The sequence below is a fragment of the Condylura cristata genome, unplaced genomic scaffold (assembly GCF_000260355.1).
Source record: "Condylura cristata isolate star-nosed mole 26May11 unplaced genomic scaffold, ConCri1.0 scaffold00013, whole genome shotgun sequence".
NCBI lineage: Eukaryota > Metazoa > Chordata > Mammalia > Eulipotyphla > Talpidae > Condylura > Condylura cristata.
In genome coordinates this window covers 5,966,400-5,994,311 of record NW_004567114.1, presented here as the reverse complement: position 1 = coordinate 5,994,311, position 27,912 = coordinate 5,966,400, and the positions used below count along the sequence as shown (strand labels likewise).

Genomic DNA, 27,912 nt, shown 5'->3' with positions numbered 1-27,912 from the left:
GGAGCCAGCGGGGCAGCCTCCAGCTGCTGGGTGAGGCCCACACACCACACCCACCACCAGCCTCGGCACCTCCACCTGCCCCGGCACCTCCACTCCCCTGCGACAGTTTCACCCCAGAAGTCTCTGCTTGGGGCATGTACCCTCTTCCTCACCAGGGAAGCTCCTCAGCGAGGTAACCCAGACCATTCCTTGAAAACCCGTATGGGGCACGAGCTGCAAGCCAGGCCCTGGCCACACAAGTATTAGTGAGACGCTCAACACCCACCAGCAAGGCCAGAAGCAGCGCCCCCGGGACACAGCACACACCTGAGCTTTGCACAGAGCCAGACAGAAGAGCACGTTTAGGACTCACAAGAGGAAAAGGCCACGTGGACGCAAAGGGGAGGGGTGAGGAGTCTGTTTCCTCGGGGTCCTCAACCGTCTGCTGGGTGCCCGATTCAGAACCCAGAGGAAAGAAGTCAAAGGAGCCCCAGCCCCCGTGAGGGTGCAGTCTTCTTTATTATCCAGGCACGCGCATCAGAGTCTGCTGACGTCCAGCTGGGGGAAAAGCAGCAGGCAGTACACCAGTAGCCAGAGGAACAGGATAAAATACATCATGTCCGGCTGCTGGACAAACTGGGTCAGCGAGTCGCTCTCTGGGCTCGGGCCTGCCCGCAGCCTGGCTTCTCCAGCGTGGCTGGCCTTCCTGCAGAGGGAGATAGGCGAGGCAGTTACAGGGGGCCCAATCGCACGGACCCCACTCCCTCTGCACCCCAGCCTCACTGCCCACCTGGGGAGCTCGGGGCTTCCCAGGGAAGCAGTCAAGGGGCCCGAGGTGGAGGCCCGGGCTGGGCCCATTGAGCTCCCCCATGTTCTCAGTTTTTCTCCGCCACACTAGGGGGTGGTGTTGACCCCACCTCCCAGACAGGAGACTCCTGGGCTGGGGTGGCTGGTCCGAGGTCACGTCTCCCTGACAGCCTCGCAGGCCAGCCCTGCGCCCTTCTCTGTGCATTCCACAGCGGCTCTCTGTTGGGGTACCGACAGCGGGACCTCGGAAGCCTGCCAGGGCACAGCAATCCCTGCTGGTGGGTCACTGAGAAACAGCCACCAGAAAACCATAGACTCCCCGAACTGCCACCAAATTGCATCGTTAGCTTCAGAACACAACCTTTACAGTAACTACTGGAGCTGACTGGAGCCAGATTTACCATCTTTTGCTTTACTAGAAGGATGCTGTGGGGGGGTCACTGGCCTCAAATTTTCACAAGGGGGAGCACAGGGGCTCTAATCTTATTGGAAGAGAATTCTGGGGGCCTCTGCGTGACATTACATTTCTAGAAGCCTACAGCATAAGCTTCTTCAGGTGGTTCGAGTGCATGACGGAGATTAGGAGAAGGGAAAAATTGTGTCTGGCCACCTCCTCACACTGGGAGCAGTGAGGTCCCGACGGTGACGCATTTGCCTTGGTCTAGAAACGGATTCAGCAGCAGAGAACAGGACACTGCTGGAATGTCTCTCAAACACGTTGTCAGAAACTGACTTGGCTATAGTGAGCTTTGACCACAGAGGTAATAACCGTCCGAGCATACGGCAAACCCAGTTGCACCTTCCACCCTACGGCTCCCACTTTCAAAGTCTCCTACTCGTAAAAGCCGCAAGGATGACTTTCCAATGAGCATGCACCTTGTGGAAGAGGCGAGGCCTATTCTCATTCGGAGGCAGGGAGGAAGACATGGTTCACTTTTTTTTTTTTCTTTCCTGCAGAAGCCAGCAGGGTAGAATTCAATGTAAAGGTGACCTGCTGGGGTGCCCTGAATATTTAGAGGCTTCTCCCCACTATAACCTAGGTCCTCCATGTGAATTCAAATGCATGGTAAATAAAATGCAGCCCGCAGCTTTCATGGGCAGGGCATCTCAGAGCTGTGAGTTCTAGAGGGGTGTCTGTGTCCACAGGTGCTACAGGGGTGGCTTCCTAGTCACTCGGCCACCTCAGACTATCAGGTGCTGTCTTAACAGTAAGGGATACTTTCATGGACATCCTGGTGTGTTTGTACTCCCTCTTCATGTCTGCTCTGATGCCATGAAACTGTAAAATCAGCTCAGTGAGCTTCTGAGTATTGTACCTGCAGTGACAGAACGAACACACGTGTCAGGCACGTGTGCAAGGCCCACGCAGCGTCCTCTCCCTCCTCCCGCCCTGCCTCATCCACTGTTACTTAATGGGGGCAGGCTGACCCCCCAGGCCCTCCTGGAAATGGAGTCATTTCCTGGACCACACCACGCCCATCCGGGCTAATCACCCGCCCACTCACCACTCTCATTTGGTTTAACTTCATTTCCTTTGGAGCAGGTATTTTCCTGCACTTCCAGACTATGTTGTTATCAACCAAGCACAGCTGGAGAGCAGACCCCCCAGCCTCAATAAGGTAGAGGGCCTCATTAGGAAAGAAAGAAACCCATTGAGACCCCACAAGCTGGCAGCAGGGCGAAACCACCCACCTGGTTAACATCCCATTTCCTCTGTCATCCATTCCAGCTGCATTCCTCAGTTGAATGTGGCTAAAATGATCCTACAGTGAAATTTATAAACAAAACCCCCGCAAACCCAATTAGTAAAGATGAAATCTCTGAAACAGAAAATAAGATGATTTTAAACACACAAAGCTGAGCACGCCAGGCTTTTCTCAGTGCTGCAACATCTAGTTCCAAAAGCAAACTAGGTGACAGTCTACATGCCCTCGCCCCCACGGCCCCCACCCCACCCGCGGCGGGCTGAGGCCCCACCCCTGCGGACTGAAGCCACGCTCCTGATGCTGAAGCCACGCCCCTGATGCTGCGGCCCCGCCCATGCAGACTGAGGCTCCGCCCCTATACGTGAAGCCGGCTGGGGACCCGCGCAGCAGATGCCAGGGAGCTGAGGGTTAAGCAGCCGTGACCCCTCATTAATTGCCCCTCTGCCTTTGAAGGTGAGCCTTCTGGGGGGGGGGGCAGGTTGCAGGGGATGTTGGATGCCGTTTTGTTTTGCTTTTTTATAACAAAGAGGCCTTTGGGCTTTAAAATCATCACTTTATTTACACCCCTGATTGCCCAAACTGGACATCCGATTGGACTGAGCTTAACGACAAGGTTTCACTGAGCTTGTCTTCTATGCCAAAGTACAGTCACTGCCCATCAGTCATTGTAAAGCTCTGGGCTGGGAAGGAGGAAGGACGGAAAGGAATCCATTAGCAGGGGCCTACAGAGAAGAAGAAATTCACATACTAACCGATTCCAGGGACCTATTACTATGGCGTCGAATGTAAATACTGGAGTCGCTGTGACTAGTCCTGAAAAATAAACACATGTTTTGAGTTGCCTCCTCCACCAGCAACTGGGGCAGAGTCGGGCTGCCGGTCCCGGTCCCGAGTTTTCTGCTTGTGCTTTCAGAAAACCTGCGATTCCAGACCCAGCGTGGGAAAAGCGGGACCCCATCAGAGACGCCCACTTGGGCTGGAGTGAGCTTGTAAAGAGAGCGCTGTGGGCCCTTGTTTATGAGCAGGGCGGAAAGGTGGAAAGAATTTTAAGCCACATAGAAATTCAGACGACATAGTCTTTAAAATGATACGATTTCGGGGTAGGAAGGGCCCTCTCCCCAAGCATCCCAAGGGGTTAGGGTCCCAACAAAGCCAACCTGAGGCCTGGCTGGGTCCCGGTACCAGAATTCCTTTGCTGGCCATTACCCTTCATTCAGCAGGTGGCTAATCTCTGACCAGAGGCCTGAGGCTGATGTGGACACAGCCCTGATCTGGTGACACGGGCCACCCAGCCTGGGCAAGTCATAGGCAGCTGTAGCCTCGGCCTTAGGTCTCTGGTCTTGCTTCCTCATCTGTGAAAAGGATCACCGTTTCCACCCCCTGCTTCACGGAGCTGGTAGGGTTGCAGGTGCAAGTGGCCCTGTCATGCTGTTTGGGAGACTGGTGTTGGGGACCCTGTGTCCAGGTACGGAAAGAGTCATTTGGTTTCCAGGGAGACCAATAGGTGGTAGCTGGGCTCCCGACAAAAGGGCTTTGAGTCAAGGGTTTAGTCCCTGGCTGACAGCTTTGCTGCTCCCGCCCACTGCCGTCAGGGATGCGCCCCCACTCTCCTGGGGGATGGGCGCTGATCTGGTTTCCAGTCCCTGGCTTCTGTGCTGGACTTCAGTCCTCTTCTCAAGCCCAAGCCTGGGCTGGTTTGTCCTGACTGCTATCACAGCACCGACATGAATAAAATGCACCCCCAAACAAAAGGATCCCCTGGTGCCTAGAATGCAGTGGTGTCTGGAAGTGTGGACTCCACGCTGGGGTGCTGGAGAGGCAAGGTGCTTCCCCCAACATGTTTGTAATATTTTCTAGCAAAGTGGGGCGTTTCCTTTAGGAGGGAGTTCTCGCTAGCCTCACCCCTTGTCTTTTTTTCCAGCACGCCTCCCTGGTTTGGGGGTTATAGTTTAATCAGCATGGGATGTATTCAGGTTTAAGTCCCCAACACTTTTCTTTCAGCAGGCATCCTCCATAGCCTGCTGTGTGCCAGCTCTGGACTGCGGTGTGACTCAGGCCCCCCAGGAGCAGACTGAGCATATCTGGTCACTGGGCGAATTTTTACAGAATGCCAACTGTAAGGCACTGTTAAATGCTGGGGCGCAGGGCAGGGGCATGATGGTTGCCTTCCTGCCTTCAGGGAGCTAGCCCCCCATCCAGAGGGAGAGCAGATGATGAACACTTCTTGACACTTGATTATGGGAATGACTGTTTTGATAAGCGCCATGAAGAAAGAGAATAGTGGCTATGAGGTCATTAAAGGGGTCCAAATAGCCTGGAGGCTATGGAGGATGCCTGGAGGATTCCTGGAGGAATCCTGGAAGGCTGCATGGAGCGAGGTAATGTTGCTGAGACCCAAGGATGCAGGCTAGAAGAGGGGGCAGACAGCACTCCAGAAAGAGGGAAGGTCCTCAGGGAGGCGGAGCTTGGCACGGGGTAGGGTGTTCAAGGACTTCAAGGTACCTGGCACCCAGGGGGTGCGGGGAGAAAGTGACCAAGGGTACATGTGGATGGAGTCGGGAGAGAGGAGCCAGGTGGTTCCTGCAGATTCCAGAACCCTGGGTTTTTCTGCAGAGATGCAGCCAGAACATCCTGTGAGGGAAGAGGGGGGTCCTGGGCTCCATCCCACCTGATTGCTCCAGGCCAGACACTGACTGCACACAAGCAGGAAGGGGTGGTGTACCCCTAGCTGGGAGTGAGCAGGCCAGAGGGCTGGCAGGACAGGCTCTGGGGGCTCATTCACCCCTCCAGGCTGTCTGAGGGCGTTTGGAGCTCAGTTTCCACCTGAGCTAAAAAAACTCGCTTTGCCATAAGTTGAAGGTGGCCCGTGTGGGTGAGGGTCTGCCTGCAGTACCCAGGCGCCATTCCCAGGTCCCCAAATAACAGCTGCTTTCCAGGCTTCCTCTCGCTGCCCTGCCTGCTGCTGTCCTACCTTCGCTGGGATGTGGGCTGGCGGCTCTTCTGATGCAACATGCCCCCAGGTGCCAGCCTCCCCAGGCCTCCGTCTCCCCTACCCCTTCACACGAGGTGCCTGCTGGGCCCAGCTGCTTGCACAGCCCGTTTATTTTGCTAGGAATGTCTTCTTTCTCCCTCACCCCCATCCAAATCCCATGTGCACTCAATGCTTAAGCCCTGACCCTCTGCCTGTGCCCAGCTCCACCTACCAAGCTCCACCCAGTCCTCGAGGAACAAGGGTGCACATCCCAGCCTGTGAGCAACTGGAGGACCCAGTGGTGCCTGCATCTCTGCTGTCGCTCACTACTTCTAAGGCCCCCAGTTCTGGCTGGTTCCACCACCCAGGGCTCCTCAGGAGGGCAGAAAACTGCTTCAGCAGAAGCTGAGCGGTCAGGCGCCTGCCCAACAGGCCCACCCCAGGAGCGTGGGTGGAAGGCAGCCCTGGGCCATTTGTCTCCAGTGCCCACCTGTACTCTGAGAAGACAGCTGCTGGACAGAGGGACTCTGGGGGCCCTGGGTGAAGTGACAGCAGCCTTTTGTGGCTCCCCGTTCCACGCCTCTATTTCCCCTTGTCCCCTGAACCCAGGCAGGGACGCGGGGAGCGGGAGAGGATGCAAACAGGGCATCTGCCAGTTCCCACTCTCTCTCACTCTCTCTGGGCCTCCACTCACTCCCCAAATACAGACCCAACACCCTCCCTGGCAGACGGTGTGGCTCCCCCACCGCAGGCAAAGTGGGGTCACAGAAAATAGCCTGTGGATTCTGATGTGTCTGAGACTAAGGCCCCCTCTGCTATCTCCTGAGTGGGGAGTATCCCTGCCCCTCCTTGCGCCCACAATGAGGCACAGCCCCACCGACCTGCCCGTAGGGTGCCCTGGGACTAACAAGGGATTACAGGCACAATGCCTGGCACACTGAGCTTGGCAGACGGTGATCATGGTGAGGACAGATGATCACGGGGAGAACTGGGTTCTTCAGATGTTCAGCAGTTAGATATTTCCCCTGGGACAGAGCTGATGGTCTGTGGCCTTGGGATGACAGAGCAGAGGTGAGCTACAAGCCACCGGCAGGCCACTGAGTGCTCACTATCCTCCCGGAGAGAAGCCAGCTACCCTTATGCTTCCTTGGAGCCAAGGTCGTGCAGGAAGCCTTAATAGCAATGTCCAGCTTCCTGGGGGCTGGGAAGGCAGGCGCAGGCCGGTCGGCTACATGCTCTGAACATTTGCTCCCCTCTGGCCCGATCGCCACCACACAGGGCCGGGGCAGGGGGCAGCGCCTCTGCGGTCTCGCCTGTCCACTCCCCACCCTCCGTGTGCTCAGCCAGCTCACTGTTCAGGGCCAGGAGGCAGAGAGGGCAAGCTTTGGGTTTTGCTGGTTTTGCTGCTCTGCAGCAGGTCTGGCACAGGGTGAGGACCTGGTATGAATCTGCATTCCCCTGCAGGCCCCCACACTGGCCTCCCCCAACACACCAGCAGCTGAACACAGACTGAGTCCAGCGGGTCGCTCCCAAGCTGCGTCTCTGAGGCGAGACCGCAATACCTGGAAAGGGCTTTGTGGTCACCAGTGTCCTCTTCGAGGTCGTCGGAGGACCGGACAGCTCCAGGCGCGACGAAGACGGAACTTTCTACGTGGTCCACATGTTTCCTTTTCTCCTTCTTTTTACTGCTGATCGACTTTCCCAGTACATTTTCTTCTAAAGGGTTTGCTATGTTTTCTGAGTTGGAGGGTTCCTGGACGTTTGGGGCATGACAAGCAAAGACAAGTCAAGACGGAGAGAAGACGCCATGAGGCTCGGGCCCACCTGTCCCAGGCGTCGGCCCTCCCTCCTCGGCCTCTCAGCCCAGCCACCCCGACCCCTCCTCTCTGCAGACAGAGGTGTGCGCTGTGCGCGAGCCCGGCAGGGCTTTAGCCAGCGAGATCTGCTGTTGAATCCGGCGGCAGCTGAGCGACCTGGAACAGCTGACGAGTCTCTAAGCCTCAGTCTCTCTGTCTGGCAAATGGGCAGAGGAGCATCAGCCTCCGAGGAAGGGTGTCCCCAGGGCAGGCAATGGCCGGGACTTCAAACACCGAAGCCAAGGGATGGAGCCTGGGAGCCCGGTGGGTCACAGGATTCACGGGGGGCCCTGAGTTTGGGGAAACCCACCCAGGCATACACTAGCATCTGCTCGCTTCTTCCTGTGTGTGCAGCATCCTGCAGGACCCGGGGAAGGGCCCCGCATCCCTGTGCAAACCCCACCCGAGCTCCCTCAGCTGCGCCCCAGCGGGAAATGGAGGAAACAGAGAAGAGCGGACATGGTGGAGACACCGTCTGCATGCCCCCCTCAGGGCCTGGGGAAGCTGCTCAACACGGATCAGGACAAGCGGGTTAGTGGCCAGTGGGACTCAGAGGACAAAGAAATTGAAAGCACTCAGCAAGGGAAACGTCAGTCCTCCTCGTCAGCAACGGGCCAGTGCGGCCTTTTCTGAAAGGAGCGACGAGGAGAGGGCTTTGTTTTTTTGAAACACGTGTCATTTCCATTCCTCTGAAAGGGAGTCTTTCCCCAACCCCTTTTATTTTTACAGGGGGAGAGAGGCTGCAGGAGTTGGCATTCTGCAGGAGACAGGAAACCTGGTGGAGGCAGTAGGAACGGCCTGCCCAAGCCCCGAGGTCCACCCTTCAGCCTGGATGAGACACACTCAGGGGCAACAGGAGGGCACCCTTCCTTCCTCCCCCACCCCCAAGCCCTAGTCCATTTATCAGTCTGACTCGGGAGTCCAGACACCAACACAGTACAGCGCAATGGGCCCAGTCTGGTTTCGGGGAGGTAGGCCAGGTAACACGGGCAGCCCGCGAACTCAGTAGCCTAGGAGAACCCCACAAACTCAGGGGACCTAGGAGACCCCCACAGGCCCGGACAATCAGCAGGACACAGCGCAGACACCCAACAACCAAGGCCTAGCTCCTCGCCCACTGCACTGAGACACACAGGCCCAGACAGCAGCACAGACACCTAGTGGGAGCCTTGATTACGGGGGGCTGCAGCAGGACCCTGCCCCACTGCGCCTCACACCCCCGCATTGCTTGTTCTGTTGGGCCGGCTCCAGGCTCCAGCGCTGGACGGGATGAAACAGCAACACAAGCTGTAGGTGCTGCCGGCCGCTCCCCGGCCCTGCTCACCGGAGCCCCTGAATGCATAGGAGCAGGTATTTGTGCCAAACTGAAAGGCCTGTAAAGGTCAAGGCGGGGGGCACAGCTGAGGTCTTGCCTTAGTTTCCTCGCACTCCTGCCAGAGGCGGGGTGACATCCACGCCTGCAGGCTGTGCTCTCTGTAGACAAATGTGTTCCCTGCAGGACACCCCCTCCTGACCCTCTTGGCACCCTGTAGGCAGTGTCAGGGTCGGCAAAGGCCAGTGAGTGCTCAGGGTGCCAAATTTAGGGAGGACTCACTCTCAGAGGTGTCAGCACCCCACTTTTCCAAGGTAGAGGGAGAGTCTCCTTAAATTCCAGCCTTGGGATGCCTGTGAGGGAAGAGTCCACGTTCCTCCCCCCCCACACACACACACTCTGGGTTTCAGAGCAGGGCAGAACGGTGCCAGGGCTTGGGATTCCCGAACCCCCAAATCAAATACCTGATGGCTCTCGGCAGGGGCACCTTCCTCAGCCTCCCTTTGCTGCTGGGCCTCTTGGGAGGGTGGGGGAGTGTGTTCAGAGGCTGGCTGGGGAGCTTCGGCACTCCAGTGCAGAGAGGGGGCCTGGTCGCTCTGCTGGGGGTGGTCCTTGCCCAGCCCCAGGAAGCTGCCGGGGCTCTGGGAGACCTCGGCCTCGGCCTCCTCAGCCTCCTCAGCCTCCTGGGCCTCCTCCCCAGCCTCCAGGCCATGCAGGTAGGCCTCTGGCTCCTCCAGGTCCATTTCTTCATTTTTCAAATCCTCCAGGCCTTCCGCATAGGCCTCCAACACTGCAGAGAGAGGCACCTCGTAGTGCGGGTAGTAGAAGAGGTCGTGGGGGATGATGGAGATCCTGGAGAGCGGCGGGGAGGGTTTGAAGTCCAGGCGTTCTTCGCTGGGACTCCCAAGGGTCTCCAGGCTGACATTGCTGCTGGGCGGGTTGGAGGGCAATTCTCCCCCAAGCTGCTTGGGGGCCCCCGCCTCCCCAGGCTCATTGCCCTGCCAGTGCGAGGGGGACTTGTGCTTGGTCTTCTCACACACCTTGGCCTTCTTACCCCCCAGGGCCTCCTCTGGGGCCCAAGGAGAGCCGAGGGCTTCTGGGCCAGGGTCCTTGTGAGGGTTGTGCTGGACATACTTGTCTTGCGGCTCATCCGAATCCTGCTTTCTGTGGGCAGATTTGCTCTTCCTTTTGCCCAACTTCTCTTCATGATTCTCCTCCAAAACCTCCTGCTCGGCTGCTTTTCTCTCCGGAGAAGGAGGGGCCTTGTTGAAAGTCTGCTGGTGGCTGGTGGAGGCAAAATCGACAAGGTCGCTGTTAAATTTAGAGGCTTTTAGTGGCACACCTTCAAAATAGTCTTCTTTGCCCAAAGCTTGGGCAGTCAGCAGCTTAACCTTGATCTCCAGGGAATCGGCCAGGAGGGTGTTTTCCTCGGGGGATGACAGGGGAGGCCCGTCTTCACTAGGGCTGGCTGCACACTCCAGCTCCCCGTTCCAGGAGGGACTAGTCTGGGAAGTCAGAGAATGATCCATATTCCCATCCACCCAAGTGAAGTCGTCCGCAGAGGCTTCCAGGATCCCTGGGGCTTCCTCTTGTGGCTTCTCCTCAGCAACCTCCACCACCGGGACCTGTCCCTCCTGCTTCAGCAACTCCTGTGCCCCTTGGGCGCCCTCTTCGGAATGAAGGTCTTGGCTGTAGAAAGAGTCCTTGCTGCAGGAGGCATCCTTGCAGGTGTCGGCCTCAAAGTGCACAGTCTTCTTGATTGGCAAGGAGTTGGCCCTCCGATTATCCTTTCTGGATAACAGAATGGAAGATTCTGGAGATGTCTCGCTGATGCTGCTATCTGCTGAGATCCCCTGGAAGACCTGGTCGATGATCTGGTGCATGAACTCAGAAGCACTATCTGACAGAGCATGGCAGGACATGTCACTCAAGAGGCTTTTCTCAGGCTCGTCAGTGCTCTCTGGCTCATCAGGGACAAAGACCTTGGATGGGGGTGGGTGGCTAGTCTCATGGTTAACAGTGTAGGAACGCTCCCCATTTTCGGTCAGAAGGAAGACTTTGCTCTCCTGTTCAGAAGGGGATTCCTTGATGCGGACAAAGGTGGATTCAATAGGAGCTTCTTTCTCTGGATCCTCAAAATCCTCCTGCCATGAAACAGAGGACAAGGTGATACCAGAAGAGTGTGTAAGTACAATGCACATTCCTTTCTTCAAAAATGAAAAATTATGGTGGAAAAAGGCACATCAGAACTGCTGTGAAGTGTTCTAAGATGTAGAAGTCTGCAAAATACTATGGTTTCTGCTGAACTGTGAAAATACCAGATGGGTTAAGATTTTTTTTAAGCTAGGGATGGAAAGAAATCTCCATGATCTAAATTCTAGAGAAGGATGAGTCCTTCCAAAGTGAGCAGATACTGTCAGCCACTCCCCCCCTTGAATTGGAATCTGGAAGGATTCCTAATGCAAAGCCAACTCGCCTTATATACCCATTCCTCAAACAGAGACTTTTGCTAAATATGAAGCAGTTGAGAACAGGATTGAGAAGCACAGAGCAACCTAGGTGATATTATTGTGCTTGGCCCCCAATGTCCTGGTGGAAGAAATGGATTTGAGCTTGGTTTGAAATCAGAGAGCTTAAGTGAAATAAAATTGTCATATAGTTTTTATCAATGATGAGAAGATCAGAATATCATAGGTCCTTGTTTGGGAAAGGGCTACATTCTCTGAAGGGAAAACTGTGATCTAAGTCAACCTCTACTGATCTTAAATGCACCAATTCTGGCATAAAATTAAAAATGTTAAGACAAGAAAAATTAGGTGAGTGAGACTCATGAGTTTCTGAATCAAGAGAAACAAAACTATTTAGAAGTAGACCCAAATATGACCCAAGGCTAAAATTGGCAAATAAGGACACTATCTATTTAACCTATTCTACAAGAAATAACGAGGTAGTTCTTCAATCTCAAGGGAAGTGATCACATATAGAAGTTAGATCTGAAGGAGGAAATGAAAAGTACCTGAAATGGTAAATATATGGTCACTTATAGAAGACTTAAAAACAATTCTTTAAAAGCCTCTTGACTGCTTACAGCAGAAATATAACAAAAATAGCGGGATTAAAACATGTGTAGAAGTGAAATGAAATGACTACAAAAGAATGGAGAAATGACTGTAATTAAATAGTTGCATATGTAAAAATATGTTAGATGCATTTGACTTAAAAGTCATAACAGTCATTCAAGGTTGACTGAGGTATGTTCAGGGTATCATAACCCCTAGGATATCTAATAAATAGACAAAACAAGCTGATGTAGATGAAAGCAAAGGAAGGAATAAAATGGAAATGAAAAAATAAATAATGGGGGGAAAAACTAAGAAAGGAAGAAGGTACACAGGAAGGACCAATGGGAAACAATAGTTAAGGTGGCAGATTAAATCTAAGTAAACTGACAAAAACCACACTAACTGAGTGATACACTAACTCTTATCAGAATGGACTAAGAAACCCTTGTGGTATGCTGTTTCCAAAACGTATGTTAAACATATTCATACATACATACATACATATATATATACATATACACACACATGTGTGGGTGTACACATTTAATGGAAAAAGATGTAGAAAGGTTTATCATGCCAACACTAGTCAGAAGAAAACCAGTGTGGCTATATTCCAATCAGACGAAGTTCACTTCAAGACAAAGAGGAAACTGCATAAAAGAACAATCCAGTCATGAGGATGCTACAACAATCCTGAATGTATATGCTCCAAAGGTCACAGCTTTAACTTACAAAGCAATAACTGACGGAACAAAAAGAAATAAACCCACGATCATCACTGGAGATTTTTAACATTTCTCTCTGACACTAACTGAAAGAGCAGAACAAAGTAATAGGTGTAGAGAATAGGGTTTCCCTAGTGAACTAGGGGTTAAGTCTCAGCACTACCACTGCAAAGGCCCCTACTTATGGACTGAGTTCAACCCCCAGCTTAGCAGACCTCTCCTGCCCCACCACTCTCCTCTCCACCAGAGTATTTCAGTAGATCTGCTTATCTGTTGCCCACTCTATCAGATTTGCTGAATCCTCTCATCCCCCACACCTCTGGCTTGCACCCCATACTATGCAAAAATAAATATAATATACCATGTGTGTGTGTGGAGAAGATATTAGAACAGCATATTAAGCAACTCTGACAAATCAATACCCAAAGAATGTGCATTTTTTTACCATGTAAGACACATTTTTTTTTTTTCCCAAAGATATCCAAGGCCTTTCCTAAAACAAGCCATATACTGGGCCATAAAGCTCTATACAGAGTCTGGTACATGATGGCTATGACTTAATGAACACTGACTGACATGAACTGAATACAGTTTAATTGTTAAGGAACAGTCGATGGGGCGGGGGCTGGGGGTGTCTAGGTGACCCTAAACTTCAAATCCATATTTCCTGGGGAACCAAGATGATTGTTCTGCAGGGGTGCCCTGTTTTGAATCAGTAAGACTTTCTTAACATACATTTTCCTCAAATTCTCCTGCTCCAGCCACCATCTCTCACCCTGGCACTCAGGAAATCCATGTGTCAGATGTGCTGAGTCCTGGCTATGCCCTTGACTCAAAGAAATATACATTTTTAGTCAGTTTTAGACTCTGATTCCAGCTTAAGTGCTCAGGACTCATATAAGCCCTTGGTGCTCTGTGTTACGGAAGTTAGTAATAAGCCAGAAAACAAAATTAACAAAATCACCATCACCATCTGCATCCATTTGCAGAACATCAGCTGTTGTGCCAGGCACAAAAGTTAGCACTCAATTCTGAAATGTGGGCAGTATTTCTGCTTACAGTACAATCCGATACAGATATGTATCAGAGAGGTGAAGTCATCTGTCTGAGGCCACACAGCAATGGCTTTCCAGCTTGAAAATCCCCTTTGCCAAAGTTTCTGTTGTCCTTAGAAGTGATGTGCACACACTGTGGCGTGGTATGGCCCTGACCTCTGGCCATACAAAATGAGGTCCCCTGTTTCAAACACAAGTTGTAAGAGATCTATGAACCTAGACTTTGGCACCCCAGGGGCCTGGGGTCATATCCCAACTTGACTCAATAGCTGTGGGACCTGGAGGGGTCACCTCTTGGTGTGTCTGAGTTCTCATCTCGAAGATGAGGTTGATGCACTGACCATCACGGCAGTCAGTCCAGAAAGACATGGGCCCGCCGCCTGCAGCCCCTGCTAGGACATGAGCTCTCCCCGCCTTTTCTTTCCATCCAGTACTTGTAACTCCCTGGAATTCTCACGTATTCGCTGACTTGTTAGCTGCTTTCCATACTGTGGCAAATACACCAGACCATCTAACGCGGGCATGTCCGCTTGGGCCAGCTCAGGGAAGTACCAGTGAGTGAAAGAAGAGCTGTGGTCCTTTCGTTCACCTTGCTGTCATGTCACCATGGGACTGTGTGTGGGCTGGATGGATGGTCAACGGAGCCAAGACAAATCTGACAGTCTACTTCTGCTCCCCCCCTCCCCACCCCACAAATGTCACTATGTATAATATGGGATTCTGCAAATAAAAAGGTGGATTTTAGAATGATGGCTGTATAATTTTTAGCACAGACTCCAGACGATTGTTAAAATGCCCCATCGATAGCTCAGAAATCAAGTAGCTGATCCACATCACATGCGAGCACCTTAGATAATCTTGGTTAAGTCTAGCAGGGAAGAGGCATGGGGTGGAGTAGCTTCTCCTCCTGTTTCCAATGTGACATGGAAACAAAACATGGCCACATCCAGAGAACTTGAGATCAGCTGCTGACTATGGCCGCTCGGCCCAAGAAGTGGCTGAGCCCAGCGCTGTCTGATAGCAGCTGTGGTGGTTTCTGCTTAAAGTAAGGAAAACAAACGTACTTCCAACTCCGGGAAACGTTCTAGAAACTGGGCCACGTAAGTCACGATGGACTGCTCATCAGGGGTGTCGACCATGATGTCTGCAGAAGAAATGCGGGGGTCAGAAGACATAGATAGACACAGCCACTTTGAAATGAATCGCAGGATGCGTGGGGGCCCCCCAGGCCCCGGAGGGCTTTCCCTCTTCACCTTACATGAGGAAATTGTGACCCAGAAAGGGCAGAGCCTTTGAAATCTCACAGGCGAAGGAAGGATCAGGGCTACTTATTCCCAAGATTCTGCCCACCGTGCCACCTTCAACTCACCACCCAGTCCTTCAGCGAGTCTGGGGCCACAGCCCTCACTCGTGGCCAGAGGGGGACCCAAGTGAGCCTAAGACACCCAAAGGCAATTGGATGGAGAGAGCCACGGGCATTGAAAAGGAGTGTGCTTTCCACCCCATCTACCTTCTTCAGAGATGCCCATGGCAGTTAGTAGTGGGAAAGAGCTAACAGCAGTGGGGAAGAGCTAAGTAAACGTTGGTGTGCTCAGGAGCTGGCTACCCGCATCCAGAAAAGGCCCCACTAAGACCTGATGCAGCCAGCACAGCACCAGTTTCTTAATTATAATGTTAAGTAAAAAGCAGCATAAGATACGAAATTATATACACTGAATGACCCCAGTTAAGCAAAAACAAATGAGAATTAGGTGCATAGATGAACATTGGAGAAGGGGCCTCAGTGGCAGGAACATAGGGGTCTTCAGTAGATTTTTCTGTAGTGTCCAATTTTCTACCTGGACCATGTGTTATTTGTCGTAATGATTATTAAAAAGCAGAGAGCAGAGACAGAGAAGCACGCTACCTTCTGGCTCCAGGAGCCTGGGGATGTGAAGGGCGTCGTGGGCGATGCTGAAAGCTTTCTCGAGATTTACCCGCATGGACTCCTCCAGGGCCTGCTTCATGTCCACCAGGCTGGGGTCGATGGCCTTGATCACCGCCAAGAAGGCCAACCCGCTTCTCCAGCTGCCAGCAAAGTCCTGCACCGCCACGCCATACCTGCGGGAGCACGGGGTGTCACCAGGTGCACGGCCAAAGATCCAGGAGCTGCAGACCCAGCAACACGCCCCAGGCTCGAAGCATTGGCGAGCTGACCGGAACCCCCAGCTCCACTTCCCGAGACACAGAAGGGGATGACACACGACAGGGCAGACAGGGCCTGTGTTCACAAATTCCCAGGTGTCCAGAGGAGCGTTTTGTGCACTGTCACCCTATCAGGTGTGCTCAAAGCCCAGCCACGGAGGGCTGCGCCATTCCGCCCCGAAGCCCGAGTTCACATCCCAGCCTTGGGCAAGCCAGGGGCCTCCAAGCCTCAGGTCCTCATTCATAAACCCGGATCGACTGCTGTGACCTCTGGGGGCTGCTGTGGAGCGGCTGAGGCGGAACCCACATGGACGGCCGGGACGTGGGGACGTGTGCACGGTGAGGAGCTCATGGAAGCCACCAAGTGGCCAATGCCGCCGCTAGTAATTCAAATAAATCATAACCTGAACGGGGATACACGTAGCTAAGCGGCCAGGTACAAACGCCCCTCAACATCCGCCACCTGGTACCCCACTGCTCGCACTGGGTCACACTCTTTTAAAAAATAAAACCCTAATTTTTTAGTTTTAGAAAATTAAGATTCGTAAGAAATCACACAAGCGGCGTCCTCAGAAGAGCTCGGTGAGTGCCCGCTAGCCAGTGTTAGCAGAAGGTGCTCTCACAACCAGGTGCTGACGTCCGTGAGGACCATCGATCGAGCCTCAGACCTGTCATGTCCATCTGCAATTTCACGTTCTCAGGGGTGAAATGTCCCCGCTCGCAGCCAGATGCCTGGAGCCACCGCGGTGGGGACAGAGCTGCGGCAGCCCCGCGCTCAGCCCCTCTCCGTGACCGGCACCCTAGGCCAGGCCGTGGCTGGCCCCTGGCCCGGCGTCTGCCCATCCCAGCCCACGATGGCCAGGGCTTTCGGCAGTGACCAGTCGGGACTGACTCAGAACCGCTGCTCACCCGGGAGCCGGGGCTCTGCTCCATGCTCCCGTCCCGCTGAGGGGTGTGAGGGGGCAGGCCGAACCCTGACAAGTGCCAGCCTTTATCGCTTTCCTTTAAGCTGGCAGATGAAAAGACACCCCGACGCTTATTGAAATGGACATACATGTTCCCAGCATCAAGAGACAACCCCACGTTGCGAGTTAACTTGGAGAAAGGCCTTCTGGTTTGTATTCAACCCGCCATGTGCAAGCAGTGGCTGGATGCAGAAGCTGACAATGGCGTTCCCTGCTCTGAGAGGCTCACTGACGTGCCGGCCATAGAACAGGGAGTCAGTGACCACTGAGTTCCCTTCCTTTGCCCGCTCCAGGGATGGGTCCCCCTCCCTCTGCCTGAAAACTGCCTGTGGGGGTTGGGGACCCAGGTGGTGGCCTACTTCCTTGTCTTCCGCTGCACCCAGGCCAACAGGAGCCGGATGGCCTTCCGCTGGTCCTTCACCGAGATGGCCGAGCTCTTCTCTGTGGTGGGCGTGGGTGGGAAGGAGGAGTCTGAATCTGTGGCCCCCAGGCTGGGTGACAGGCCGGAAGATGGAGAGTTTCTGCTGAGGTTGCCTGTGAGCTCCTTAATCTGGAAGGAAAACTGCATTTCAGACCCCAGTGCCATGCCCACCTGACCCACAGCCATGTGGACCACAGCCAGGAGAACCAGCTCATGCAGAATTGGTTCTCCAGGCAAGGAGACAGCCCTTCCTGATGGCCAGGCTGTCCAGGGGCAGGGTGGAGAGTGTGCGGATGGACCAGCCATGTCATGTGGCTAGCAGTGCAGGAAGCGACCACTCACAGTAAGACCATCCCTCCTGCTCTGGCCAGGCACCCTACCTAGGGTCTTCCTCACCTACTGCCAGCAATCCCCTTCCTCTCTGGAACGGAGCAGGCTGCTTCAGGTCCCGCTGCCTCTGGTCCTGCTGCCTGGGAGGCATTTCCCTCCATTACGGAATCCCTAGCTACGCACAATGTGGCTCTTCTCATGGAGCACATGTGAGAAATGCAGAACCCCAGGCCCTGTCCCTTCAGAGTCAGAATTTGCATTTCAACACCACCCCTAGGTGAACAGGACTGGCCTAACATACTCCTATTCATCCTTCAAAACCCAGGCCTGGTGTCATTTCCGCTAGGAAGCTTTCCTGACTCACTCCCATCCCATTCAAGGACTTGCCCCTCATTGGTGCTCTTCTAACACCCTGTTTAGACCCTGATCACAGCCTGTAACACAAGGTTCTGTAACGTGGGACTGACTGGTCTGTTATCCGGACAGCTGCCAGGGTGGGACTCATGGGCGGGGTTTGGCACACACAGAAAACTCGGCGTTTGAATGAACGAAGATCTGTAGTGGATTTAATACCTAGACTTTCAACACATTTTTAGTTCACGTCCAGCATCGCTCAGGTAGTTTAATAATGAAGATCAGCCATGGAGGCTGGTATCTAACACGGCACGGTGAACCAAAACATCCACACAGTGCCTCTGAGCCACTACACATGAAGCCCACGGTTCCAACTTCACAGACCTGGAAACTCATTTCACAGGCTCTGTGAGAACCTTTGGTTTTTTAAGTTCAAGGTTCACACAGAACTGGATCTCTGGCCCCCGGATCGCGTGCCTGTTCCTCTCTAAAACACTAGCCTTGAGCCAACAGCCCCAGCACATCACCCCGCACCGGTCAACTGCTCTTGGAGCCAGAGGAAAATGAACCATGGCTTTCTGACTCAGAAGACAAAATGTCGGCTCGCTCCTCCTCAGGGAAACGAACTTGGTATTGACCTCAAAAGCTTCTGCTCTTGTTCCAGCCACAGGTCCTGGCATGCTTCCAGAACGTCTGCATTTCCAGGGCCTCCCTCCTGGTGGCCTAGGGGTTCAGTCCCAGCACTGTCACCACTATGACCTGAGTTTGATCCCTGGCCAGGGAGTGACTCCCAGGGCGCAGCAGACTCCTCCTGTCTCCCCACTGCTCCCCTCAGCAGTGTGTTTCAGTTGATCCATTTGTTCTGCTCCCCCCTGTCTCTGCTGAATCCTCTCACCACCCCCGCACCTCTCGCCTGTACTCCAGTTCTTCTACACACACACACACACACACACACACACACACACACACACACGCATTGTCAAAAAAAAAAAAGAAAGAAAAAGTCTGCACGTCCAAACAGAAACCAAAGCTGCTGTGGAAGGAGCTGGCTCCCGGTTGCCTCCGCCCCTCCTGGCACCCCCCACAGTCTCCGTGGGACACCTCAGGCGTTCTCTAGCTGGAAGTGACTCTACGGAGTTCAGTTTTGGGCTGGGAGTGTTTCCCAGTTCCTGCGACACTTCAGACAAAATTCTTTTCCCAAGCAAACATTTAACTTTTCAAGTCCTCGGAGGACAGGGAGTTCTCCAGAGTACAGAGTTCACACCTTTGAAAGGACGACAGAGATTCAAAGTCTCTAGCAACCAGATTCCTCCAGTTCTTTTTTAGAAAACAGAAAGGTCAAAATCTGTCAGGCACAAGACCTCCCGGTCTCCCTCGATCTGCCGCCCCCCACCCCCCCGCCCTGGTTCTGCTGGCACGAGCAGGCTCAAGGAGGCCGGGTCCGTGGCACGAGAGACCGCGTTACCTGGAAGAAGAGGATGATGTTCCATATCAGCCCCAGAACCAAAGAGGGGTTGCCATCCGCTATTTCGGCCGCATCAATGCTAACCAGTTTTACCTGCACAGAAGCAATTCACCGGTTTAGCGGGGGTCGTGGGGGCTGAGACCTATAATTCCCTGGTGCTTTGTTCTTTTTCTCACTTGAGCGGTTGAGACCTGCCCAAGGGCAGCCTCCACAGCGTACAGACACGCATGTTTAATGAGCGTTTACACAGCACTGTTCCGAGCTCCCCCCCCAAGTGTCAACTCAGCTCCTCCACACGTTTGCTTCTTTAGCGAGGACACTTTAAGAAGGTCGAAAACAATGTGCCCAGGTCACAGCACTAGTCGGGACAGTCATTCTCTTCCCAGGGAAGATGGTAAGTGTCTCAGGGCCGCCGGCACTTTGTGCTAACGCCACTGAACCCCCAGATGGAAAACAACTGGAGGCCAGCACAGACCGCTGGTGGCAGGGGTGTGGATCAGTTAGGCGTTGCCAATTAGAAATAGTGTTGGGATGAGGCTTACACCCCGTTCCTGAATCATCACAAAATATCCCACCGATTGGCTCAAATGTGCCACTATAGAAACCCTCAGGAGACTGTGTATTGCTTAACTGAGCTCTGACCACAGAGATGGGCTTTTAGGGAATCAATCCCTGACCGTTTCTCAAAGTGTGGTCCCTGGGCAGAGCCATCATCATCGCCTGGAAGTCTGTTGGAAAGGCAAATTCTCTCCCAGAAGGGCAGGGAGTGGGCCTGACAAGTGTGCGTTTGAACCAGTACTCTAAGGGTCTGAGGACCCCTGCTAAGTTGCCCTTTCATTCTGCAAACAACCGAAACCTTGGGATCAGGGGTCTGCAGACTTATTCTGGAAAGGGCCAGAGAGGAGTTAACTACTTAAGATTCTGCAGGCTCTGTCTGTGTCTTCTTTACAGCCCTTTACAAATGGAAGAACCATTCTTTCCGGGAAAGAGAGGAGACATGAATAAGTCAAGGTAAACTTTGAACTCCACCCTACACAATTCTGCCAGGAGGGCTGCCCGAACACCTCACACCCTCAATTCCTTTCCCCTTCCCTTGGGGCTTCCCAAAAAGCACAACACAGTCTCTGGTTCTATCAATTTGTCAAGGGTTCTCACAACACCTGTCAACCAGGCTTGGGCATTTCTAAGCAAGTGGGACGCCCTAGTTTTCTGGCCTAGGGCTGAATCCATAAGCACCACGCAGAAAACACAAGGTCCTGGGGGAGGAAGGCCAAGGCTGGGAGGGAGATATCAATGTCAAGAAGGGCTCAGCAGCCCTAACCCTAACCCCCCCCCCAACTAATTTACATTCTGACTAGAGATATCCTGTCCCAAACATTTCATAGGAATGAAATCACCAAATAAAAAGTCTGGCTTCTTTCCAGGTTGTAGCAGGCTGCTGATCTTTTTCATGGGTGGGTAATATTCCATTGCAAACACAATGGAATATGTTTAACCATTTGCTCACTAAAGGACACTTGGGTTGCTTCCACACTTCGGCTGCTGAGACTAAGACTACTGTGATCTATTCTGTCCCATCACCTGAAACCCTGCCATGTCTGTGGCTTTCCCCACAGCCTAGGAGGTAGAGCCCACTTCACTCTTCAAAAGCCCAAAGCACTCCCCTTCTCCTTGGTAGCTGGGACATGGTGGGGTTCTAGGCTGGGAAACTGAGGCCTTTGAATCTGAAAGTGTGATACTGAGAATTCATTCCAGGGAGCAGTGAGCAGTGTCTTCCTCGAGTGGGGTGTCGGGGGGGGGGCAGGAAGAGTGGTGGCTCTCACCAGACTGGGTGATTCAGCAGTCGTCCTGTGCCAGCACCCCTGGGTCCCAACCCTGACTTCCCCGTCTTTCAAATCATCCCGTGAACTAGTCAATATTCTCTCAACAAATTCTTTTCCTGATGAAATCAGCCGAGGTCAGCTTCTGTAGCTAGCCACCGAGAACCCCAAGAGGGTCACAGCTTGCCGTGCGGGCCGACACGTCAGGCAAGTGGGGGGCTTATACATGGGTTAATGGAGACACCCTATGAGGGGGAGCTTCACCAGTTTCGCCCCTCTAGGCCCTCCCTCCCGTTTTTGAAGGCCTTGAAAACGCAGGAAAAGCTAATTTACATCTAGAAAGGTACATCGAAGAGGGAGACTTGTGATTTTCCCTGGCTCTTTAGCCAACCCCCTACCCCTTCACTCCCCCATATTTTAGCTCTAACAGGAGGGGTTACATGCTCTTATTCACGGCATGAAGAGAGAAACGCCACATGGATCCCGAAGGCCCGAGGGCCGGTCTCCGAGTTCAGTTACATTTATATTTAATTTGCCCACTTCACACTTCTCGCATGACCTGCGCAGAATTTCAAGAGGTCCCTTTCGTGGCAGAAGAGGCCGTGTGAACAGGAGCGTGCCGAGTACTTACATTGCTGTCTTCCAGAAACTTAAGTGCTTTTGCTATGTTGTTCAACCGAAAAATCCGGTGGGAGGAGGATTTATACTCGTGCAGCTGCAGCACAAACAGAACAAAGCCCAAGTCAGGTGGCAGACGCAGCCGCCCCCTGGAGCCCGGCCGGCTGCCTTCTCTGCTCTTCACATTCATGGCTGAGTCCAGGCGGACCCCAAACTCGCACCGGGGGCCCAGGACAAGCAGCGGCAGCGTCAGTGCCAGCGTCCGTCGTGGTGAATGGGGGGCTCGGGGTATGAGTAAGAGTCTGATTGCTCAGATTTTCCCCTCTGACCAGCTCCCCCCTCCTCGAGGGACCCTCCACGCCAGTCTCGCTGTGCTGACGGCTTGAGTCAGGACGGGCATCGGCTACAGCACCATGTCACCTGCCAGCCCCACGGTGGCAGAGGGACTCTGGTTTCTGGACAACAGCTTTGTGGACAGTTATCCCGCGGGTGGGGGAAGGGTGGGGAGAGGCAGAGGGAGACAGGAGACAGAGACAGAGAGATGGAGAGAAAGGGTGGGACAGAAAGATTGAAGAGACACAGGGAGAGAAACAGGGATGAGTGGGGCAGAAGGGGAGAGTCAGAGTCAGAGATGGGCAGAGACACGCGAGAAGGGGAGGAGGGGAGAGGTGTCTGCAGACGCAGGTGCTCTGGCACGAGCTGTCCACACCGGCAGCACCGAGGGGCCCACCCTGGCCTCACCCTGCCTCTGGGCGAAGCCTGGTGCACACGGGGTGAATGCCCCCCTTCACAGGGAAGGGGGCTATTCTCGGCTGGGCTTCTGAATAAAGTCCCCAGTGAGGCCCCTAGAGCTAGGCGGCACTGGCTCAGGGCCCTGTGACAAAGTGGGGGCCCCACGTGGCTGGGGACGCAGAGGAAGGGCAGGAACGTGCTGTCTCGGACTGCCGGCTCACAGCGCGACGGCTGAGTAGCCAGCGCTCTGCCCTCGGGCTCCACCCTGTGACCCTGCAGCCCTCTAGGAGGGAGGCCAAGGCCGCCTCCCACTTTGCCAGTGGGAAAACAAAGGCAGGAAGGGTGCAGGGGTGCCAGAAGATTCCAGATACCAGATCTGTGAGCAGAAGTAGGGCTTTGACTTTAAGCCCACAGAGGCCACATGGGCTGAGGGGTGGTTTGTGGAGCTGCGCCCCGTGGTATTAGCATGTGGGTCACTCCCTGCAAACCGAACACTTGACCCTCCTCAGAGCAAGGCTGCTCAGCCTCCACCTGCTGGCACTGGGCCAGGTCGGTGCTCCTCAAGGGCAGAGCAGGTGTCACAACACCCAGGGTTTGGCTCAGTTTCCCAATGCAATCTCAGTCATACTGAGAAGGTTCTAGAAACCAGCAGTTCTAGTTTTAGCCTTGCAGTGGGTAATAAAACGTGATGACTATGTCGCCTTTCTCCTCCACCGCCCGGCATCCAGGCCATTGTTCCAGTTAATATCGTGCCTGACTAGCTTAGCTTTAATGATCTGGCTCCAGTCTTCAGCCTGAACAGACTCACAGAAAACATGGGCCTTTATATACTTAATAGAGTATATTTGCTTTAAAAAAAAGAGATATTGAGGCCCTCCCTGGTGGCGCAGAGAGTTAAAGCACAGCTCTAAGCTAAAGCCACTTCAGAATGAGTTCGATCCCCGCCCCAGAGGTGACCCACATGGCGCGACAGACCTCTCCTGACCCGCCTGCTGCTGCCCTCAGCAGTGTACTTCCTCGATCTGCCTGTTCTGCTCCCCACTCTGTCTCTGGTGAAGCCTCTCATAGCCCCTGCACCTCTGGCCTGTACCCCAGCTCTGTATGCATAAATAAATAAATCTTAAAAAAAAAAAAAGATACTGCTCAGTTACACGCAATTACACCTGTCCCCAAGGCTGAGGAAGCAATGTCCCCCTTCCAAAGTTTCTTCTCGTGGGGTTTAATGTCCATGTGTATAATCAGAATGCAAAGTGTGCCCAGCAGGTCCTGGTTTGCATTTGACTTCTTCCTGGCTCTGCTGTGACATACGTACCAGATCCCGCCCAGACAGTACTTCTAACAAAGCCATCAGGATCTTGCCATCTTGGATGTCGATGAACAGATCTTTCACTTCCAGAGGCGGGTTGCACTGCAAACGCAGAGGAAAGAAGGCCAGTGGTTAGTGACCGTGGGGCCAGCAGAAGGACTCAGAGCCGTGGACTCACCAGGGGAACGCCCAGACCTCCGGGTCTGTCGCAGCAAGGAGCCGCCGACCCACCCTCTGGGAGGTGGTGCTGGCTGCAGGCACCCAGAGACGCTGACTGTCACCAACAAGTCACGAACAAGCGGGCCCAAGGACCCTCCTGACCTAAGACTGAGACCCCCGAATTAGAGCACATCCATGCTTCCCCAATGGGAAGGAAGAAATGACCCGTTTGACTACAGTCTCAGCACAGAAAAAACGAATTCCAGAAGTTGGGCTCGTGTGAGATTCCCTAGTACCAGCCCTTCACCTCAGGTCTGGGTAAACCGAGGCTCAAGGAAGCTGGGTGACGGGTCCGTGTTTGGTTACCCGGCAGCTCAGGGCAGCCCCATCTCCATCAGGACCTGCTGGCTGAGCACAGCGGCCCCGTCCACACGGCCACAGCACCTGCTCAGGTGGGAGCCCAGGGCACCCCCGTCCGGAGCCAGCGGGGCCCCCACCTCCCGTCCCGCTCAATCTCCTATGCGCACACAGTCACTCGTCAACATCCAGCCCTAGTCTGGAGGTGGGGGACTCCTGCAAGGGAAGCCAGGAAGAGGCTGTGCGCCTGGTGGGGGGCGCGGGGGCTGTGGGCCCCATGCTGGCCTGCCGCGTGTGGGCGACAGGCAAGGATCTGCTCTTCACCCCACGCGCGTGGGGCTGTGAGTGCAGCTGAGAGGCTGACGCACAGGAACAGACGTGACACACGCTAATTGTAACTAATCAGACCTTGGAGCAGCTCACCCTGGATGCTGCTCCCTGCAGCGCGCCCCCCAGGCTGAGGCCGATCTGTTACCTCAAGATGCCACTTGCCTCCACAAGGCAAAGGGGCCAGACACAGCAGCGTGTCTCCGCCCTCCGGGGGACTGGGCCTCGGGCATTCTCCTAACCTCCTCAGGCTGAAGTGTCCTTGGCTCTAGGGCCAGTGAGGGTGCTGACCCAACTCAAAGTCGGGGCACAACTGAGGCGAGAGGAGGTAGCATCAGGTCTGCGCCCCACCATCAGTGGGAGCAGATCACTGCGGACTGGCCCCCTCCCGGTCAGCCTAGTGACCGACACGGTGCCGGCCATCTGACATGGGGTCCGCCAGGAGCTGCACTTGCTGCTCAGATGCGCCAGAGCAGGGATTTGCGAATGGTGTTCCCCTGAAGCCCGGGAGCAAGGAGTGGTAGGAGGCGGTGATGGGGCGGGATGGAGGAGGCTGAGCACACCACAGAGGCTGCGCGCTGACTGGCCTTCCCTCGGGGTTCCGGGGGTTCTGCTGACTAAGTGAGGGAGGTGCCAACTCCCCTCAATAGGATGGCTGGGACTTGGGCAGAGTCTCAGAGCACCAGGCCTGGAAACCTGCATTTTAATAAGACAGTCCCAACATGAGTTCTGGGTATTGGGGTCTTCGCAGCATTCACACAGTGGGGCTGGGCTCACTGTTCTCAGGCACGAAAAGGGGCGTTTGTATGGATCAAGGTGGGTGACAGCACTAACCAGCCAGAGAGGCGGGGTAACAAATGTCCTGGGAAACTGGGCAGCTGTGACCTGACACCCTTTTCCTCCTGTCGAGATAGCCTTGAGGGACTATGGCTTCTTTTTCTAATTAAGGAAGGTGGCGCCTCCTTACCCTTTTTTTGAGCCTTTGGCCCCAGTGTGTCCAGACATGGGGTGATTGCACCCACAGGGACACAGAGTGGGCTTGGCTTCAAGGTCACAGTGACTGTGAACCCAAAAGCCAATGATTTTCTTCACAAACCCTCCCGAGACAGCATCCGGGTCCACCCACTCCAGCGCCCACCCAGCACCCACTGACAAACCAGCTTGGGCTACAGGCTCTCAGGGCAATGTTACTCCTGCTCCCACGAGCCCCACACACCCTCCCCACCCTGATGGAGAGACTAACAAGATTTCCAGGCACCGGTCCTGAGTGTGGCCCAGCCGTGCGGAGTTCCACCTGGAGAGCAATTTCCATCGACAGAGTCTGTAAGAGCCACTGCAAGAGGGGCCGTGGCCAGAGTCTAGCCAGCGGGAAGGCGGGGGAGAAGCTGAACCCGCTCCAGGGCAAACACCCTGGGCCCCAAACGTTCCGTGGGCTTCACGAGATTGGTATGGCCGAGTCAACAGCACCCCCAGGGCTCACTTCATGATCTAACTCCTCCGGTAAATGAAGGACTTTTTCCAGAAGCCAGCGACTCAGTAAATATTTCTGACAGCCTTCAAATGGCAGTTAAATCCAGCTCTCGGGGGAGTTCCTGGGCTTCCTTTACATGAAAGCTTGGTCTCGAGAGTCTCCAGGTTGGAAACATGGCTGTTAATTTTGCCTGTTTATTAGGCATCGGCTTCAGGTGCTGTCTGATTTATCTGCAAGTGGGCACTGCCACCTGCTCCGAGGAATGGGCAGAAGCGTGGCCGGCGAGCCAGTCCACACTGGGACGAATGCCAGCAGAGCATCACCTGGGGTGGTGCGTGCATGCTCTTTGCTATACTGCCCTCTGTACTTTTTGGCATTTATTTTTTAATTAAAAAAAAAAGCACAGCAAAGCAATATGCCTCAGCCACACTCCACCCGCCAGGGGGAATTTCCAGGTACACTGACACACATCAGGTATTAATTTGGGAGTTCAGGGAACTCAGGTTTGGGGAACGGTTTTCCCCAAAAAATAACATTCCACTTTATGAGGATTGCTGAAAATGTACCAACAGTCAAAGCAACTGGCAGATGATTTACGGCGTTTGGTCTGTGACCCGCGGTCTCACGGTCTTTTACTGGCGACTTCAGAAGCCTCGTGGGTTAGAGTAACCCATTCTACAGGCGGGGAGTAGAAGTAAGGGCGGTCAGAGCCTGCCGGGGAATACAACAGGCCTAAATCAAACTACCCGCGTCAGGTACCCCTAATACATAAACCACATTTATTTTCTCTGCTTTCTAATCACGTCAATGGTTTTCTCTCAGAGCCTTTCTTCAGGGTTAACACTAAGTGTTGCCACTGGTTACTCTCGGACCTTTGAAGAGGAGAGGTGAGAAGAAAGAGATGGACCTCGCTCCTAGGTAGAGACCTGAATGTCACCGCTTTAACAGAACTGGCCCAGGCGGTGCCTACGGGAGAGCAGAATGGAATTTAAGAAGAAAGAGAACTGAGACCAAGGAATCAGGACAAATCACCTGTCCCAGAAAGCCTCTCCTGCCCAAGCCCAGGGGCCAGCCAGGTGAGCGAGGACACGCGTTCAGAGCATCTGCCGCTGGGATCCTGCTCTCCTCCGCGGTCTGCTTCTGGGGCTGCTTCTGGGGCCTCTCAGTTGAATACTGAGCCCTGGGAAGCACTGCCTACCTGTTGCGGGGTGAACCTAGCTCACTCGGGGGGATGGCGGGAGAGGCACTTCATGTCTCTTGAAAGCTGTTGCTCATTGGAAACAATGTCCAGCCAGGGGCGTTGCTGTCACAGGGCTCCAGGGATCTGGGACCATGAAGCCAGGGGCCTGACGCATCAAGGGCGGAGAAGCTTACTGACCCATAGGGGTGTCGTGTGGTACACAGCAGAACATGACTGGGCTACAAGGTGGCGCGGGTTTTGCATAAAATCAATCCAAACACCCTCAAAGGGCTTTTAATGAGAACCCGGTACCAGGAGTCAAGGTCCCACCCTCTGTGCCCGCCAGCTCCCACCCCGGCATTTGAATCTGTAGACAACCACCTCCTACCCACAGTGGGCTGTGAGACAATGATGGTGCTTGAACATTTGCTCATTGCTTCCTTTATAACGAGAGACCCTCTCCCTCCCCAGCAGGACAGGCAGCCCAAGAGGAGAGAACGGGGCCTTCCTCCAGCTTCCCAGGTGTTTCCAGCTGTGTGCACCACCCAGCACTGGCAGCACACACAGCAGGTGTTTAGGTAAGTGAAAGAAAAGCCACTGAAACAATGCAGAGCGCCGGGGTCCCTCCTGCACTGGCCTGGCCCCCCACCAATGGCCCAGCCCCCACTCACCTTCTCCAGGTGCAGATTTATCCATCGAGTGAAGGTCCTCTTCTGTACAATCTCCCTCTCAACTGAAAACAAGGGCATG

At 54.1% G+C, this 27,912-nt stretch overlaps 1 protein-coding gene across 1 annotated transcript; it reads right to left on the bottom strand.

Annotated features, from left to right (window-relative positions):
- Positions 1-69: 69 nt before the first annotated feature.
- CLMN (calmin (calponin-like, transmembrane)) lies at positions 70-27,912 on the bottom strand. The gene is made up of 12 exons (XM_004682025.2): positions 27,834-27,912; positions 23,675-23,770; positions 21,644-21,727; positions 19,193-19,285; positions 16,982-17,172; positions 15,380-15,573; positions 14,538-14,617; positions 9,096-10,775; positions 7,026-7,216; positions 3,245-3,305; positions 2,479-2,549; positions 70-685 (listed from the first exon to the last, which is right to left on the bottom strand). Exons 1-12 carry the CDS (start codon positions 27,909-27,911, stop codon positions 517-519), a joined length of 2,988 nt encoding a protein of 995 aa, XP_004682082.1. The 5' UTR covers position 27,912; the 3' UTR covers positions 70-516.

Excerpts from the sequence above, each read along its gene's own strand:
- CLMN (XM_004682025.2), bottom strand. The coding sequence starts at position 27,911 with ATGCCCTTGTTTTCAGTTGAGAGGGAGATTGTACAGAAGAGGACCTTC. Across the intron at positions 15,574-16,981 it reads GTGCAGCGGAAGACAAGGAA|GTATGGCGTGGCGGTGCAGG; the intron begins GTAGGCCACCAC and ends GTGCTCCCGCAG. Across the intron at positions 7,217-9,095 it reads CCCCTGCCGAGAGCCATCAG|GAACCCTCCAACTCAGAAAA; the intron begins GTATTTGATTTG and ends CCAAACGTCCAG.